This window comes from Diadema antillarum, unplaced genomic scaffold, assembly GCF_040938485.1.
Source record: "Diadema antillarum isolate AM-2024a unplaced genomic scaffold, OU_Dant_1.0 scf00000015, whole genome shotgun sequence".
Classification (NCBI taxonomy): Eukaryota; Metazoa; Echinodermata; class Echinoidea; order Diadematoida; family Diadematidae; genus Diadema; species Diadema antillarum.
The window spans coordinates 3,129,930-3,145,637 of NW_027270904.1; the positions used below are offsets into that span (position 1 = coordinate 3,129,930).

The 15,708-nt window shown below is 35.9% G+C and overlaps 1 protein-coding gene across 1 annotated transcript; it reads left to right on the forward strand.

Moving 5' to 3' along the window:
- The first annotated feature begins 371 nt into the window (after positions 1-371).
- LOC139724836 (nose resistant to fluoxetine protein 6-like) lies at positions 372-12,462 on the forward strand. Its single transcript, XM_071635964.1, has 8 exons — positions 372-570; positions 3,466-3,545; positions 4,519-4,572; positions 4,877-4,990; positions 6,924-7,074; positions 8,478-8,664; positions 9,959-10,101; positions 12,202-12,462. The coding sequence occupies exons 1-8, from the start codon at positions 403-405 to the stop codon at positions 12,319-12,321; spliced, it is 1,017 nt and encodes a 338-aa protein (XP_071492065.1). The 5' UTR covers positions 372-402; the 3' UTR covers positions 12,322-12,462.
- Positions 12,463-15,708: the final 3,246 nt, after the last annotated feature.

Below are 15,708 nucleotides of genomic sequence, written 5' to 3' on the forward strand. Positions count from 1 at the left end.
TCTAGTTCCACCTACTTCAGAGCTTAACCATTGTTAACGATATTCCCCTGGAAGCATATATTATTATCTCCATAAATTGCGATATGCAGGCGAGACATCGCCTGGCGTTTGCTTTTCTTTTTCTTTCTTTCTTTTTTTTTTGCATCGTGCGACAATGTTCAGTCGTGCCTGCTTTTGAAGCATGTCATTGTATTGTGGGTGTGTGTTGTGTTTTGTCTGCGTGCTTTTTAAACAAAAGCAGCTTTTTTGAAGCCAAATTGTTTAGCTGGACATTTCTTGCTGAAAGAGCTGTTACTATTAACACTTGAATGTGATGATAAGAACAACATTTATATGTGTAAGTTTGATGTTTCATTTCCGCTTTTTTTTCTCTTGCATTTCTTGTGGTTCCCTTTTTATTTCATGCTATGTAGGCTAACTCCAGCCCTAGGCATGACCATGCTGGTACACCTGTACATACGGCCACACCTTGGCACCGGCCCTACTTGGCAGGCTCAGGTCAATGACCCCGGTTGTGAGAGATACTGGTGGACCAATATTTTGTACATTAACAACTTCTTTGAAAATAAGGTAAGAAAGGAAGACAGAACGAAGGAAACGGAAAAAGAGAGAGATATCAGATAAGCTCATTAGCACACTAACACAGACCTACCAAAGCGAAGAACATGTAGCACTTGTAGTCAAAACTTGGTTTACATCCGTATAATAATGATGTTTTCTGGTAAATATTGTCACACAGAGACTCCTAGTCTCCTGTTCTGAGATCATTTTTGCAACATCTTTCGCCGTCCTCTGCTCGATTCAATATTCCAATAAGATGTATTTTCACCAACTTGATAAAGTCTATTACTTTTTTTGGTCATAATTAGTAACACAGGCCTACATGATGTCGAATAATCGACAAAGTCGTAAAAAAAAATCCTACATTAGATTCACAGACTTACATGTGATTTTCTTTGTACAAAGTCATCCTTTTCTTTTTCTTTTTCCTACGGGGAGAGGTACATAAATTATGTAATCAAATTGAGAGGTAATGAAAAGTGAGTTAAATCTATGTAGGCCTATTGCCTACAGGTAAATTATAAAATAAGTTGCTTGACAATACGTATACATTGTATTCAGTGTTTAACTAAAAGGTGAACATAATTATAAACACAGATTCGCTTTTTTTTTTGGGGGGGGGGGATAGTGAAACGAATATCATAAATAAAAACTTATTCCGAAAATTATTTATTACGACAATGAAATAAGTTTCGTTATTCAAGGGGTTTGTCAGTATGAATATGAAGTATAAGGTTCCTTTATGTTAAAATGAGGGGAAAATGCGTAAAACCCTAAGAATAAACGAAATCTATTCTATTTTTGGAGTAACAATTCTTCGGAATAACAAACTGTAACGGGTTCATAAACCTATTGTTTTAACTTCAACTTGTTTCAGGTGTAACAGGAGTGTTGAGATTCAGGATGTTATTTTTATGAATGTCTGAAACAAGGGATTATATCATCATGCGTGTGCAGCCCGAACCTTCACATTCGGGCTATATCAGTGTCCTCTGGGTAATCTTCTGTTTCAGACTTGTTCATGATGAGAACTGTAACATCATATTTGTTTGTTTGTTTGTTTGTTTGTTTGTTTGTTTGTTTTTATGCCTTCGCCACGAAGTGTCGCCGGAGGCATTATGTTTTCGGGCTGTCCGTCCTTCCGCCCGTGCGTCCGTCCGTAATGAATTTTGTGGACAGCCAATCTAAGCTTGAAACCGTTTGAGGTATCCTGAGACTTGGTATATATATGCATGAGTGGACTAAGTTGCGCCTCTCAACTGTTGGGTGCACATAGGCCTTCTCAAGGTCAAGGTGAAATACTCAAAATTTCACTATTTTCCCCATATCTATGATATGCCTGTAGTTGTCTTCTTGAAAGTTAGTGTATACATGTATTACCCAAGAAAGATTCTTTAGAGAAAGTTTTGGGATGTGAGGTCAAAGGTCATGTGAAAGTGCAAAAATTTCACTTTTTTTCTCCATATATCGCAACATATGCATGTACTGCCTGACATTGAATCTCGTGGAAATTTGTGGGTCACGGGGTCAAAGGTCAAGGGTCAAAAGGTCAATATCAACTCCTTAATATTTACTATTTCCCTCATATCTATGCAATGCCTGGAGGATTTTTCTTGAAACTCACTATATACATATGTTTCCAAATAGAAATTCTCTGTAACTTTTTGGAGAAAAGGTCAAAGGTCAAACGGTTAAGGGTCAAGTGAAAAGGCTACATTTCACTTTTTCCTCCATATCTCGGAAGTGGCTTAAGGTATCATAATGAAACTTCGTACGTATCTATGCATGTATCGCCTGTCGGTGATTTCCTGTGTAATTTTGGGGTCATGGGGTCAAAGTTAAAGAGTCAAAGGCCAGGTTAAAATGCTAGATTTTTTTGCTATTTAATGCTGGAAATACACTTTTCCTTCACACTTTGGAAATTAGTCAATGGATATAAAAGGGTTAGAGGTCAAGAAACAATCGTCAAATCCCCTAATGCCTGCTATCTTAAACAATGTACCCATTTATCCATTTAAACCTGTATAATTCAAGAAAAATGAACAATCACCACATTCGTGACAAATGTGTGATTTTTTTGCCATTTATGTGAAACTGTCATCACACATTGTCAAGACAATATAATATAGACTTATTGGGAGAACGATACATCATGGCGGAGACATACCAGTCGCCATAGCGACATTTCCAGTTTGTTTTTCGCTTTGAGTTAAATTATGGTAGTGACATTTGGATTAATATTCGCGACAACATTAAGTCCTTTTCAACCATACTCCTTAAAGCTACACTTATTATTGAGAGGCATTTGATACAATACAATGCTCTCTACTCTTTAGACTGAAGCAATATAGATTAAACAGGCCTTTAACTGTCACTTTTCATTTTCATTTTCTCTCATCCAACTACATTTTGCACCCACACTAACAACTACCCTGCACCCACTTGATCACTCATTTTCCCCTCTATGATATATAGTTGTGTCACCGAATATTCTTTTTATGAAGCCCATCCATTTCGATTTTATTCGTTCGTGGTAGCGGTCTCCTACGTTCAATTATCTCTCATGTAATAATTATTACTGAAAAAAAAAATAATCTACTATATATTTATTTAGATATATATGTTTTATATAGGCCCTAATGTTTATTGCACAATGCTATTGCTTATGAATATCAGTTGTGTGATGCTTTGTTAGTATTTTAATCATTGTATTTGTTATTCTTTGTGTCTTTGATTTTTTTTAAATTTGTGTTCGATTGAATGCAGAAATAAACCAAACCAAACTAAATTAGCTAACATGTCACCTCAAAACCATTCAATGTGAGTACTACAGTGGTTTATGACAAAATGCACTGAAATGGTGTCGTATCATAGAAACTGCAATCTCTTTCCCTTTTTCTATAGTGTATGGATTGGGTGTGGTATCTGGCCAATGAAATGCAGTTTTACATCATCAGTCCCTTCATTTTGATTCTCCTCTACAGGTATTAAACTTATCTCATTTTCTTTTAAATATACGTGGCAAAAGTGTGCGCGAGGGTGACTGTGGATACAGTGTATTGATGAATGGAAATGAGCTTCTCAATGGTAGATGGAGCTGGAGAGGTGTGTTAATGACAACTTTTTGGAGCAGGGTCGTTACCATGACACTTTCCGTTACAGCATGAGTTGCTATCATGCATTTTTTCCGTAATATGGGGCCTAATACTGTTTATCTGTTTATCAAAGTTTTAACTATCTAGAGGTTTTTCATTGATCTAGTGGCAAATTGTTGTGTGAGAATTGAAGTATCATTTGTTCAATCTGATTTTGTAATCATGACATTACCACCGAGTCCTGTACCTGTGATGTGGTTTGAAATAACACATGGAATGTGAAATATTGTTACATATAGAAATGATAAATGCATCTTTTGTATTTTATATGCTTGTATTTATGTATGTTTTTATGTTCCAGTTATTACATTGATATAATTTGTGCATCCATAGGGGCATGGAACGAAACGAAAAACGCAGCAACAATGAAGTGATGACACGTGATTTTGCAGTAGCTCAATATGTATAATAATGATTGTGAGACAGTGAAGGCCTAAGAACGGTGGCTTTTAATTCTGTTTCAAACAACATCTTATTTCGATTCCATCATCCATCCTTGATTACAATATTGAACATACAGTTATTGTTGCTTTGGGACTGTCATTGTGTCAATTCTGTTTTGCTCTACACAAGTAATACGCAGTAAATTGCGTTCATAGATGTATCCTCCCCACAACAGTTATTTGATAATAATGGGCCAACAAAACCAATATATGTACAATATACAATACAAATTATACCCATTAACTGCTCGTAATACTCGTCACAGCAGTAATCAACTCATGAGATCAATTGTTCTAAATTGCGAAATTATAGCTGGAAGTCACACTGCCGTTTTGCACATTGTATATACTTACTTAAGGGCCACTCCATCCTCGGAAGAATCATCCGCCCAAAGTAGCGAAACGTCCCAACAGTGAGTTTGTTTTCCAGTTTCTTGATTCAACTAATTATTGACCTCGTTATACATAGCTTTTGTATGATCAAAGTTTGCGTACATGTGACAAATCATTAATTATCTTCCACCAAGTGTTCAATAGGTAAATGCAAGAACATTAATCGTTTCCAGATGTCTTATGTAGAGCTTTAGTGTAGAAATTCAAACGATCTCTAAAGATTCAATTAAGACCATTTTGCTGTCTGTTTTATCAAAAATGTTTCATATTATGCAATTACGACACTACGGATGCCTTATGGCATTGATGCATTATGTTTCTCAGTTCTCTATTCAGGAAGCCAATGTGTGGATTTTTATCTCTAGCGGTCCTAACTGTCATCAGTATGGTGGTAACAGTGTGTCTCATGGTGAAATACGAGTTCCAAATAGACGGTGTGTAAGTCAGCAACATTTCTACTACCTTGAACCTTGACGTCATAATCGAAACAATCAAACATTGTAGTCAAGAGCGGTTCCATCAATGACATGATAAACCAAAAGAAAGAAAAAAACATAATAATAATAATAATAATAATAATGATAATGATAATAATAATAAAAAATAATAATAATAATTATTATTATCATTATTATTATTATTATTATTATTATTATTATTATAAATTAAGAGAATATTAAAAGTTATATACGATCCTCTACGGGCAACCAATGAAGACTTTAAAATAGGGGTAATGTGAGTGCGTTTGCTTGACAAAGAAACGATAAGTGCAGATGAGTTTTTTAGTTGTTGTTGTTTTTTTTAATTTGGCTTTTTGTGAGTTTGGTAAATTAAAGAGCAGACCAATACCGGAGTCAAAGCGTGAAGAAATAGGTGAGTGAACAATTTTTTCCGCTGCGGAGCGAGTCATCAAGTAGGACCTTCATGCGAATAAAGCCAATGCTGGGCAATATTGATAAAGAACAGAATATACTACAGAAATGTTGGTGATTTGATCAGACACAACCATGTAAGAGTCAAACATAACACCCAGATTGTGACATGAGCTTGACAGAGGACTGTCGTTGCTAACAGCGGAAATAGAATCAATGTCTAATTTGCTCAAATGAGATTTGGAACCGAAAAGAATAATTCACACTTTGCTGTGGTTTAGGAGCATTAATGAGTTCGATTTCATTCAAGCGTAAATATCGATGATACAATTTTCCAGACTGCGCAGTGCATGGGATGCTTGGATTTGCGGTGGAAAAGATACAAAAACTTGTATGTCATCTGCAGATAAATGATACCAAACAGAATGACGTTGAAATATTTCCGCAAACCGATCAAATAAATAGTAAAAAGGATGGGCCCGCCAACAGAGCCTCGAGGTACACCACAACCTAATTGCTTTTAGGAGGATGTGAGACCATTCAAAAGAAACTATGAATGATGTGATAAGTACTAACGAAAAAAAAAACATACAAAAAAAAGAAGATTATAAAATACCTGAGAAGCAAACAGAAGTGATATGGTGCCTGACTTTAAATAGCATGCATTTATAGTTCAACCTGAGCATTCATCCCAATCTCACATTGTATTGCAGTCATATTTTCAGAAAGTTTTTGGACTGTTTGCTTATACCGAAATAAAGAAAATCTGCAATTACAAAAACAATATATCCAGTTTATTGCAAGATGTGTCGTGCCATGTCTGAAAAGATTAAAATATCTTTTCACTGTGACTTTCATCATGTTCATCATAAGAGATGACCCAGGTATGTGTAAGGTTTCATGATTATCCTACAATGTATACTATCTAATGTATACTATCTACAATGTATACCACCCTCTGGAATAAACTCCCTCTTTATATTCAGAATGCCTCATCTGTTGAATCATTTAAAATTCTTCTCAAAACTCACCTGTTTAATCAGTTGTAATTTTTTTTTCCTGGAGGCGCACACAGTCAGTTAATATTGTATCACTGTATCACATGTATTTTTTTTTTCTTCTTTTGTTACTGTTATGCTGGTTTTGCTAATGCTATTGTGTTTTCTAGTCTTTTTGTAAGAATAGCACCAGTGCGCTTAAACACCACATGAAGCGCCATATAAATGCAATTATTATTATTATCATTATAAAGTTGGGATTGTAGTGCCAACAAACTTTTCATTATTTCCTCTCCTTGAGACCGATCAGTGTTCTAATGCGTAGTCTAAGACATGTTACCATGGTGACAGAGTTACCTGAGTTTGCCCAAGTCCCAGAGGGTAGCAAGCCAGATTATACGAATTTGTCTACCCCAAACACGAGACTTCACTTCATAATTTATGATTAGTAAATGGATTCATTCATGACGTGATGCGTTGTCTGTTGCTCAATATTTTCAGGTTTTTCGCAGACCCAGCCTCACAGCCTCCTCTGTCGTTCGAGAATTATATCTACGTCAAACCATACTGCCGTATCGTTCCCTACCTGGTTGGCATGGCAATGGGATATCTGTTGCATAATTACAGGGACAAGACAATAAAACTTCATCCAGTAAGTGTGATTTATCAAAATCCAAAACAAATTTTGTTTTTTTCCAGTTCCTAGATGTCACCTGTCAAAACTATGTCTAGGCGCACCTTCTGAATTACATGTATTGTTCTGAATAGATGTTCTGCATGACAATGTGCAGTCACACTAGTTGATATCATCTGAGATTATTCTCAAACAAGTTTCAATAAGTAAGTTTTTCATCGAAATGAAACACATCAATTCTTTGATATCCGTCTGTAAAACCCATACTGTCTCTCTGAGAACAATTATCTTGTAGGCTTATGCCATACCTCATTTGGGTTTATTTTGAACAAGATACTGTATAAATGTCGATGATGTTACGACCGCTTTCAAACTGAAATGATCAAACAGTGAATCAATGCTCAGGCGGTGTATTAATAATGCGGTACAATAACTTCCAAACATGTGCAGTCTCTTGTTAAAGTCTGATGTGATCGCGAGTCCCATAATCCCTTTTAAGGCGTCCAGAAAATGTTATGCTCGATGTACAGATAATAATTGATCCACTCAAATAGGCCTATCATATTCACTGGGCACAATTTACGGTACTCAAAATATAAAACTCTCTCTACAGGCAATTAAATACATCTCCAGGCATTATCTGTATGAAATAAAACAGGTTACCAGGTGATACAGAATTGTAACAAGTCGCTTCAGGGCCAGATGTGACATTACTAGTATATAGATGGTGACTGGCGGGGGAGGGAACATACCGAATGTTCCACCCGAAGGGTTTGAAATGCTATTGAGGGAGGTTATAAGTCCCGAGACGAAGTCGAGGGACTTATAGCCTCCCGAAATAGCATTTCAAACCCTGAAGGTAGAGCCTTTGGTACATGTTCCCGACAACAAAAGTCATCATCTGTTATTCTATGTAGGTTAGTCAAATACGTCAACGTCAACCACCAAATTACAAAGATCGTAGAGATTCAGCGTACGGTCTTTGCAACCACGGCCACCAGCATAACATGCAGCACAACGCACTCGCTTGCTCGCGCAGAGCCAAATTCACTGTGAGTGCGCGCGCGGTCCTAGGCCTTCTGTCATTTGTTACGTGGAAATGTTTTCCCATGGGAGAACATTCCCAAGAATGTTCGCCCATGGGCGAACATAACGAATGAACCTCCATCACGTGACTCTGTTTAGCCAATCACTAACCGGTATTTCACTAACCCATTTGATATAATACTCTCAGAGCAAAGGTGGTGGAATTACTCTGCCTAATTTGGCAATTTAGGCCACATAGGTGGCTTATTCATATTCCCTGAAACACTCTAGCACTCTCCTTAAAATGTGTACAATCTTAGTCTAAATTTGAAAGCTTTCCACACAGCCTTCCATCGTTCACATTTTGCACCCAATTTCAATCTAATCCCAACTAGATCCTTGTAGTCATAGGATGGACCTTGGAAACAGCCCTCGCCATTGCGCTAATTGTATGTCTCTACGGTGACTACCACGGTCACCCCGTCCCTGTGGCTGGTCGTGCTGCCTACATGTCTCTCTCTAAATTTGCGTGGGGGGTGTGTCTGTCTTGGGTCGTCTTTGCCTGTCGATTCGGATATGCAGGTAGGTTTACTGCTGTTAATGCTCAAGTACATTTTGGCAATGCTGTGGCACTGCAAGACTTCGATCTTGATGAGAGTTTGCCCAAAATAATAAAAGACTGGTAAGAAAAAAGGCAAAGTATACCTGATTGCTAAGAAATTTCATATTCATATTTTTACTAGTTTGACATTTGTTATAGCATCCTAACTCTTAAGTCTATAAGGATGTTGTAAGTCAGACATTTCCAAATTCTTATGAAGTATGTTATTATTGTGGTCTTATTATTGTTCTATTTCCTTGAATGCCCGATCTCATGCCAAAATTTATTTTGAACATTTCTTTTTAATCATACACCCAGTGATTTGGTACAATAATTTTATATCTTATATATATTAAGATGTGTCCATCTCTTCTTTTCTGATGTGCTTCACGTCAAACCCGGCAAGTGATGCAAATAGCTTTTGACGATAAATTTTCAGTCATGGTACTCAGAGATGCATGAACAAATAAGTTTGCTCAATGTACCGTACTATCAAGGCCCCTATCATTTGAAGGAGCATAAGTCAAAGTTTATTTTGAACATCAGTTTGTTTTCAACAATATGCTCCATTGTTTCCGCGCAATAAGGCTTTGTTTTAGGCTTATGTTTTCATATACCTACGCCACAAGGCATTATGTTGTCGTGTTGGCCACAAGGTCAAAGAACAAGTGTACTACATTTCACCTCTTCCTCTATCAGATGGCTATATCTCGGAAGCTCAAGCTCAAGGTGTCATGAAACTTGGTACATATCTATTCATGTACTACCTGACAGTGATTCCCTAGGTAATTTTAGGGTCATGGTGTTAAAGGTCAAGGGTCAAAAGCTTGGTTAAAATGCTAAAATTTTACTATATAATGCTGAAAATACGACTTTTCTCCACTCCTTGAGATTAATCAATGCATGAACTTATAAAAGGGTCATAGGTCAAGTAAAAATCCTCAGATCCCGAAATAGCCTGCTCTATTAAACAATATAGCCATTGACCCAATTAAACCTACTTCAAGGAAAGTGAACAATCAACACATTTGTGACAAACATGTCATTTTATTTATTTTTTATCAATTATGTGACACTGTCACACATTGTCAAAATGTAGGCCTATATACTATTGACTTATTGGGGAACCATGCATTATGCAGGCGAAGGCATAGCAGTCGAGGGTTTTTTCTTTCTTTCTTTCTTTCTTTCTGGGACGCACTGTACGTGTGAGTGTTGGTGTGTTTGAAGTACCAATCTGGTCTTGCGCTGTGTTGGTCTTCTGTATTTTACCAGGATGGGCCAATGATATCCTGTCATGGGAGCTGTGGATACCAATGAGTCGGCTGACGTACTCAGCCTACCTAGTCTACCCGATCGTCCTTAATATCTACTCCTTCAACATCATCAATCCTTATTACTTTTCGTACTTCACCGCGGTAAGTACACGCTTCAACCTTTCCACCCACCACGAAGACCTGTAATGGGTACTCATGCTGGGAAAATGAACAAACAATCAACTCCAGACTTTAAAGGGGAATTCCAGTGCAGTTTAAAGTTAGTCTGAAATAATTTAAGGAGTGAAATTTTCTTATCACAACAATGCAAATTTGATCAAAATTGACTGAAAAATAAGAAAGTTATGAAACTGAGGTTTTGTTACTTTTTCAGGAATCAGGAGTTCAGGAGTTCTTGCACAGTGAATATGAATATGCACATAGTAAAGTGATGATAACATCCCCTCACAGCTTATTATATAAACATCACTTTGAATTTCAAGTTTTTCATTCATGCGCAATTACATCCCATCAGTCTCAAATCCTGAATATTATAACTAACTGATCACTATTCTGAAGTTATTCAACCACAGGAATAACATCATGTTGAACATAAACATTTTTTTTCGTTACACAATCAATGGAAAGTTACGAGGTGATAACATTATCAGTTCACTGATTTGCATATTCATATCAACTGGACGAGACCTGTTCTAAAAAACTAGCAAAACTTCATAATTTCTTAACTTTTCTTATTTCTATCCAATTCTGATCAAATCATATTTCATTGTTGTACTCGCAAGATTGTATAATTTCTTACCAGACTAAAAGTATAACTGGACTGGAATTCCTCTTTAAAGACCAGACAGCTTGGAGAATATAATTACCTGTCAGCGAATATTTGTACCGAAGCACCTCCTTAATAGTGCTGGGTTAATAGAGTAAATTCATCATACGGAAAGTTGACAGTTTCATTAAAATTAGACATCAATAGCAAAGTAACAAAATGTTATCGTTTCATATACTTTTTTTTAAAAACAATGAGTGAATTTGGTCTAAATCTGTAAAATGTAAATGAAATTAGATAACTGAAATCAAAAGGACAGAATTTTTATCATTACACCTTATGGTTTAAAGGTTTATTAGCAAAGGTAACGTGAAAAGGATGTGGTTGTAAATCCAGCCTGGTCTGCCGGAAGCTTGATTTCTAGCCTTTCTTTTTTGTACAAACCCCTAGGAGTTATGATGACTTCATCATTTTGTCTAACATTGTGGTTATGATCAAATTCATACCGTTTTATGAAAGCATGCTTTAACTATAAAATTCCAGTGTAATTTTCTTACCAGCAGATAGACACTTATGGCTTACAGTCTTTGGTGTTTGTTAATGTCCATATGGCACACTTGTATGTTGTATCAATTTCCATTTTATCCTTTTTACTTGAAATTCTGCTGTTCATTTATGATTTCACCCAATCGTCGGTGAAGTTCGGCATTGTACAACTGATTTTATTATACCACTATATTTGGTGCATAGGTGGTCAGTGATGTTCATAGGTGTACTGTCAGATTATTGTTTAGCTGAATTGGAATTTATGTCTTAGGAATATTTCTGATCCAAATGTTAGATATGTACTTCAGGCAACAAAAAACCCCAAACAAGCAAACAAACAAAACAAAACAAAAACAGAAAATGACAAATTACCAGTGTTATGTTCTTTCCATTGGCTTTCCGTTGACAAATGAATTATCTTGCTAAATCTTGATAAAATTGCTCTTTTTGGTTATGTTGTCCACTCAACTGCACCTGAATAATTATCTCCAGAATTCATTGTATTGTTATAATCCTCCTCGCAAGATTATATGATCTAGTTCCTAAACATTTCATATACCTAAAGTTGAGCATTCATGGGGAACTCGTTCTTTTTCCGCCATTGGACGAAGAAATAAGAATGTTGAATCATTTATACGAAATAAAATCATACCTATTTAGTATTTAAAAAATAGAATTCGTTTCATATACTTTTCTCTTCATTCCTTCGTTTGTTTTTTCTTTTCTTTACCTTAAAGCTTGAAAGCGGCATGAGCATCTTTTTAATGGATTGTTGCGCTTTAAAAGTATTTACTTTATAATGATAATAATAACAACTATTATTATCGTCATTATCATTGTTGTTGTTGTTTATTATCATCATCAGCATTATCATTTATCATGAATTGATGAATGGTTTTCTTTGTCATTCTAATCTTTCCTTCTTCCAGCCTTTTGAGTTTGCCGGGTTATTCGTGTTGGTGTACTGTGCTGCTGTCTTGATGGCGGTGTTAGTGGAGTTCCCGCTCGGAAACCTGGAAAAGATACTAATAAAAACAGAGGAAACCTAGGTTGAAAATCCAATGGAAAACACAGAGGTGTCATAAGAATTCTAATGGTTGTGTAAGTATTCTAATGGTTTCTTAATGATCTAGGTTGAGACCTTTACAATTTTACATCATTAAACCGGTAAAATACATTGAAGCGCAATCCCTAATGGTCCGCTAAGATTTGCCCTTTTTTCATTGGCATAATGGTACCAGTGTCTAATGATGAAGTAGTTTGTACAATTAGAAAACAACAAGAAAAGTCCTAATTGTCCTACAGGATTTGACCGTTTTCGATGGGTCTAATGGTATCTAGTTTTGGAGCATAACGTAAGAAACCACCAGAGAATTTTTGATTATCCAGTAGGCTGTATCTCGAATTGGAAATTCCATTTAGAGATCATTAGAAGAGACCATTAGAGATTTCTGATGGTTTATAATAGTTTCATTTTAGAGTTTGATGGCTCAATAGCAATGATTGACATTGTGATGGTCTAATAAACAGCGTAGGGCCTATATACTAGAAGCGATTTCGTTAAAAATAAAAGAAAAAGAAAATGAGCAATAGAAATCACGAGACCCAACGGAAAGCATTGGAACGGCCCTTAGAAACCAGCACATACCATTATAATAAATATTCATAACCATTAGAATAAAATAAAATAAAATAAAATAAGATAAATGAAATGAAATGAAATAAACTAAAATAAAAATAGATTAAGCCGACGGGTGAAATGTGTGAAAGACTTCCAAAAAATGGGAATAAAATTAGTAAATGCATGAGTACATAAAATTGAGGTATCTTCTACAATACACAAAAATAATGAAGGACCGCTACACAAACACACGCACACGCACACACACACACACACACACACACATGCACACACACACACACACACACACACACAAACACACAACAGGCCCACCAACCAACCACAAACATGTCATGCAAGGGATTTATCAATCCCAAAATACTGTATACTCTTAAGAACAAACCACGATTCCGTAATACAGTGCATCATTTCATGACTATACACACACGACATACCATAATACACCATGCTCAATCCATGAACAACACTACTAGTATATCAAAACACACACACTCACACTCAAAACAAACACACCCACTCACATTCAAAACAAACACACCCACTCACACTCAAAACAAACACACCTGAAAAATTTCAAGACACAAACATTCAGAAACAACCACACACAAATTGCAAATTGCACATATTGACCTATTGAGTAATAAAAACAAAGAGCGATACTTATTACATTAAAAGGCGAAAATTCAAAAAGAGCAGCATATGAATTAGAAATAAACAGCTTAAACATTATTCAAACTTAACTGACATCTCTTAGGTGATTTATTTGTGATGTTAGGTAAGTGGTCATATAGCTCAAAACTGTGGAAAAATATTGAAATCACACAGAACTTATTTAAATCAGGGAAAATCAACATTGGAGTAGATTCTCCATGAAAACCTATATGAGCCATTGGAAACCAACAGAGCCAACAGAATCCGGAAGTGTGCAGTCCATCGGAAGTATTTGACATATTTGTACAGAATTTCATGAGATATCCAGTTTTTTGTTTTGTTTTTTGTTTTTTTTTTATTTCTTGTTTTTTTTTTTTTGGGGGGGGGGGGGTTAAACGAAGACAGGTAATAGGATACATTCCATGACTTCGAGAAGGGGATTATCTCTCAATATTTAATTATATTTGTCAAGCTGTGCAGGACCTGTCAAGCCTTAATTTGCTTGTACTCTATGCATATTATGTACATACTGTACTTAAAAAATACACTTGTGTTTTCTTCATTGTTGCTCATTTTCATAGTGTATTTTGTCAATTTACGAGTGTTTTTTTAATTATTACAAATATTCTTTGCTTATACAGTGAATGATTTCTGTTTATTTCATGGAAGTGAAAATACCATTGAATCTTGAATCTTGAATCTTGAAAAGCCTCCCTGATTTTGCTGAAGGCTCCTTGAAAACTCCATTATCTCTTCTAAACTTGTTATAATTTCTCTCGGGTGATAGGACCTCCAATTGGGTAATATCAAACAAACTCCTAACTCAATTTTGAATATCAAAAATGCTGATTTGAGTTGTAAAGCATCGCAATTATTGATTTAATCCAAAACAGCGTTTTTACATTATCATAACACCGATAACATAACAATTACATCAAGAAAAATTGAAAGGTTTTGATCCCCTGAATATGCATGATCTTTTAGACACTTGGTTTTATCACCTTAGGGACAATAAGAGAATATCTTCATAAGAAGATTGAAACACCCTGCTTACTTTGGAATAAGATTCATGTAAAACATCTTCCTAATATTTCATTGGAATCTCTGTGGTTTGATGCTTGAATGTCGGCAACCCTGCATTGGATTGTCAATCATAGAGACCAAGAAGGGTGTACCAGTTGTTGTTGTTTTTTTTTAATCGGTAACTATTATGACAGCAAAATAATTTACCATGTTCCACCTTGTCAATTTACACTTCATCCAAAACACACCATGATATCAGACTTCAGTAGGACCTAAATGTGAAACAGTTATAGCTACCTCACTGCCCATGCGTATTTGGCTTGCATCGACTTGTGGATGTTAATCAAACAAAAGCTTGGCCAGCAAGCTGCATTTCGTACTCCATGTGTAGCCATGGAAATGATTAAAGCATGACTGTAAGTCTCGTTACCAAGATATAAACTCATGAATTTTCTGCAGTGATATTTTTCACCGAAGACTGTGACAATGAATTAAAGTAGAGCTTCCAATGTCAAAATAAGGTATAGGATTACTTTGGACCATCTATGTTTCAGATGAAATTTTGTCACAGTTATACTGAGCACCTTTGACTGCAAGGTCGCAAGACTGCTGAAGCCTCGATTAGAACCGTTTCTGCGAATGGCCGTGTTGCACTGTGGCTTCAAACTGGACAGTTATTCTTGGATGAGAGATCAGACCGTAACATTGGGGCCTATTAGTAAAAGATCGGATGCCACTGAACTATCACATAGCATTTCCTACCGAAAAGTGTGTTTTAATTTTGAGATCTGAGATACCTGAAGAAGATTCCTGAATGTACAAAAGAGAATGACGTAATAGCAAATTGCCATAGTCACATGACAAAAATGGCAAAATTAAATCCAGAGATTGCTTCAATCAACTATTGAAAGTATCTCTGCTCTTGTATAAGATTTTGTTCATCTCGGTCTCAGAATTGCTGAGTGTAAAGTCGTCATGTTATTTCAGCATGTCCGTATGCTGTGTGCCAATTGAAAGCTGTGCAAAGCATGCATGTATTTTTTAAATATATCAAATATTTTAGCTTTAGCTGTGTATTACAGAGATTTAGGGAGACATTATTATGTGTGACAATAGTGTA

Excerpts from the sequence above, each read along its gene's own strand:
- LOC139724836 (XM_071635964.1), top strand. The coding sequence starts at position 403 with ATGCTATGTAGGCTAACTCCAGCCCTAGGCATGACCATGCTGGTACAC. Across the intron at positions 4,991-6,923 it reads GAGTTCCAAATAGACGGTGT|GTTTTTCGCAGACCCAGCCT; the intron begins GTAAGTCAGCAA and ends CAATATTTTCAG. Across the intron at positions 8,665-9,958 it reads CTGTCGATTCGGATATGCAG|GATGGGCCAATGATATCCTG; the intron begins GTAGGTTTACTG and ends GTATTTTACCAG.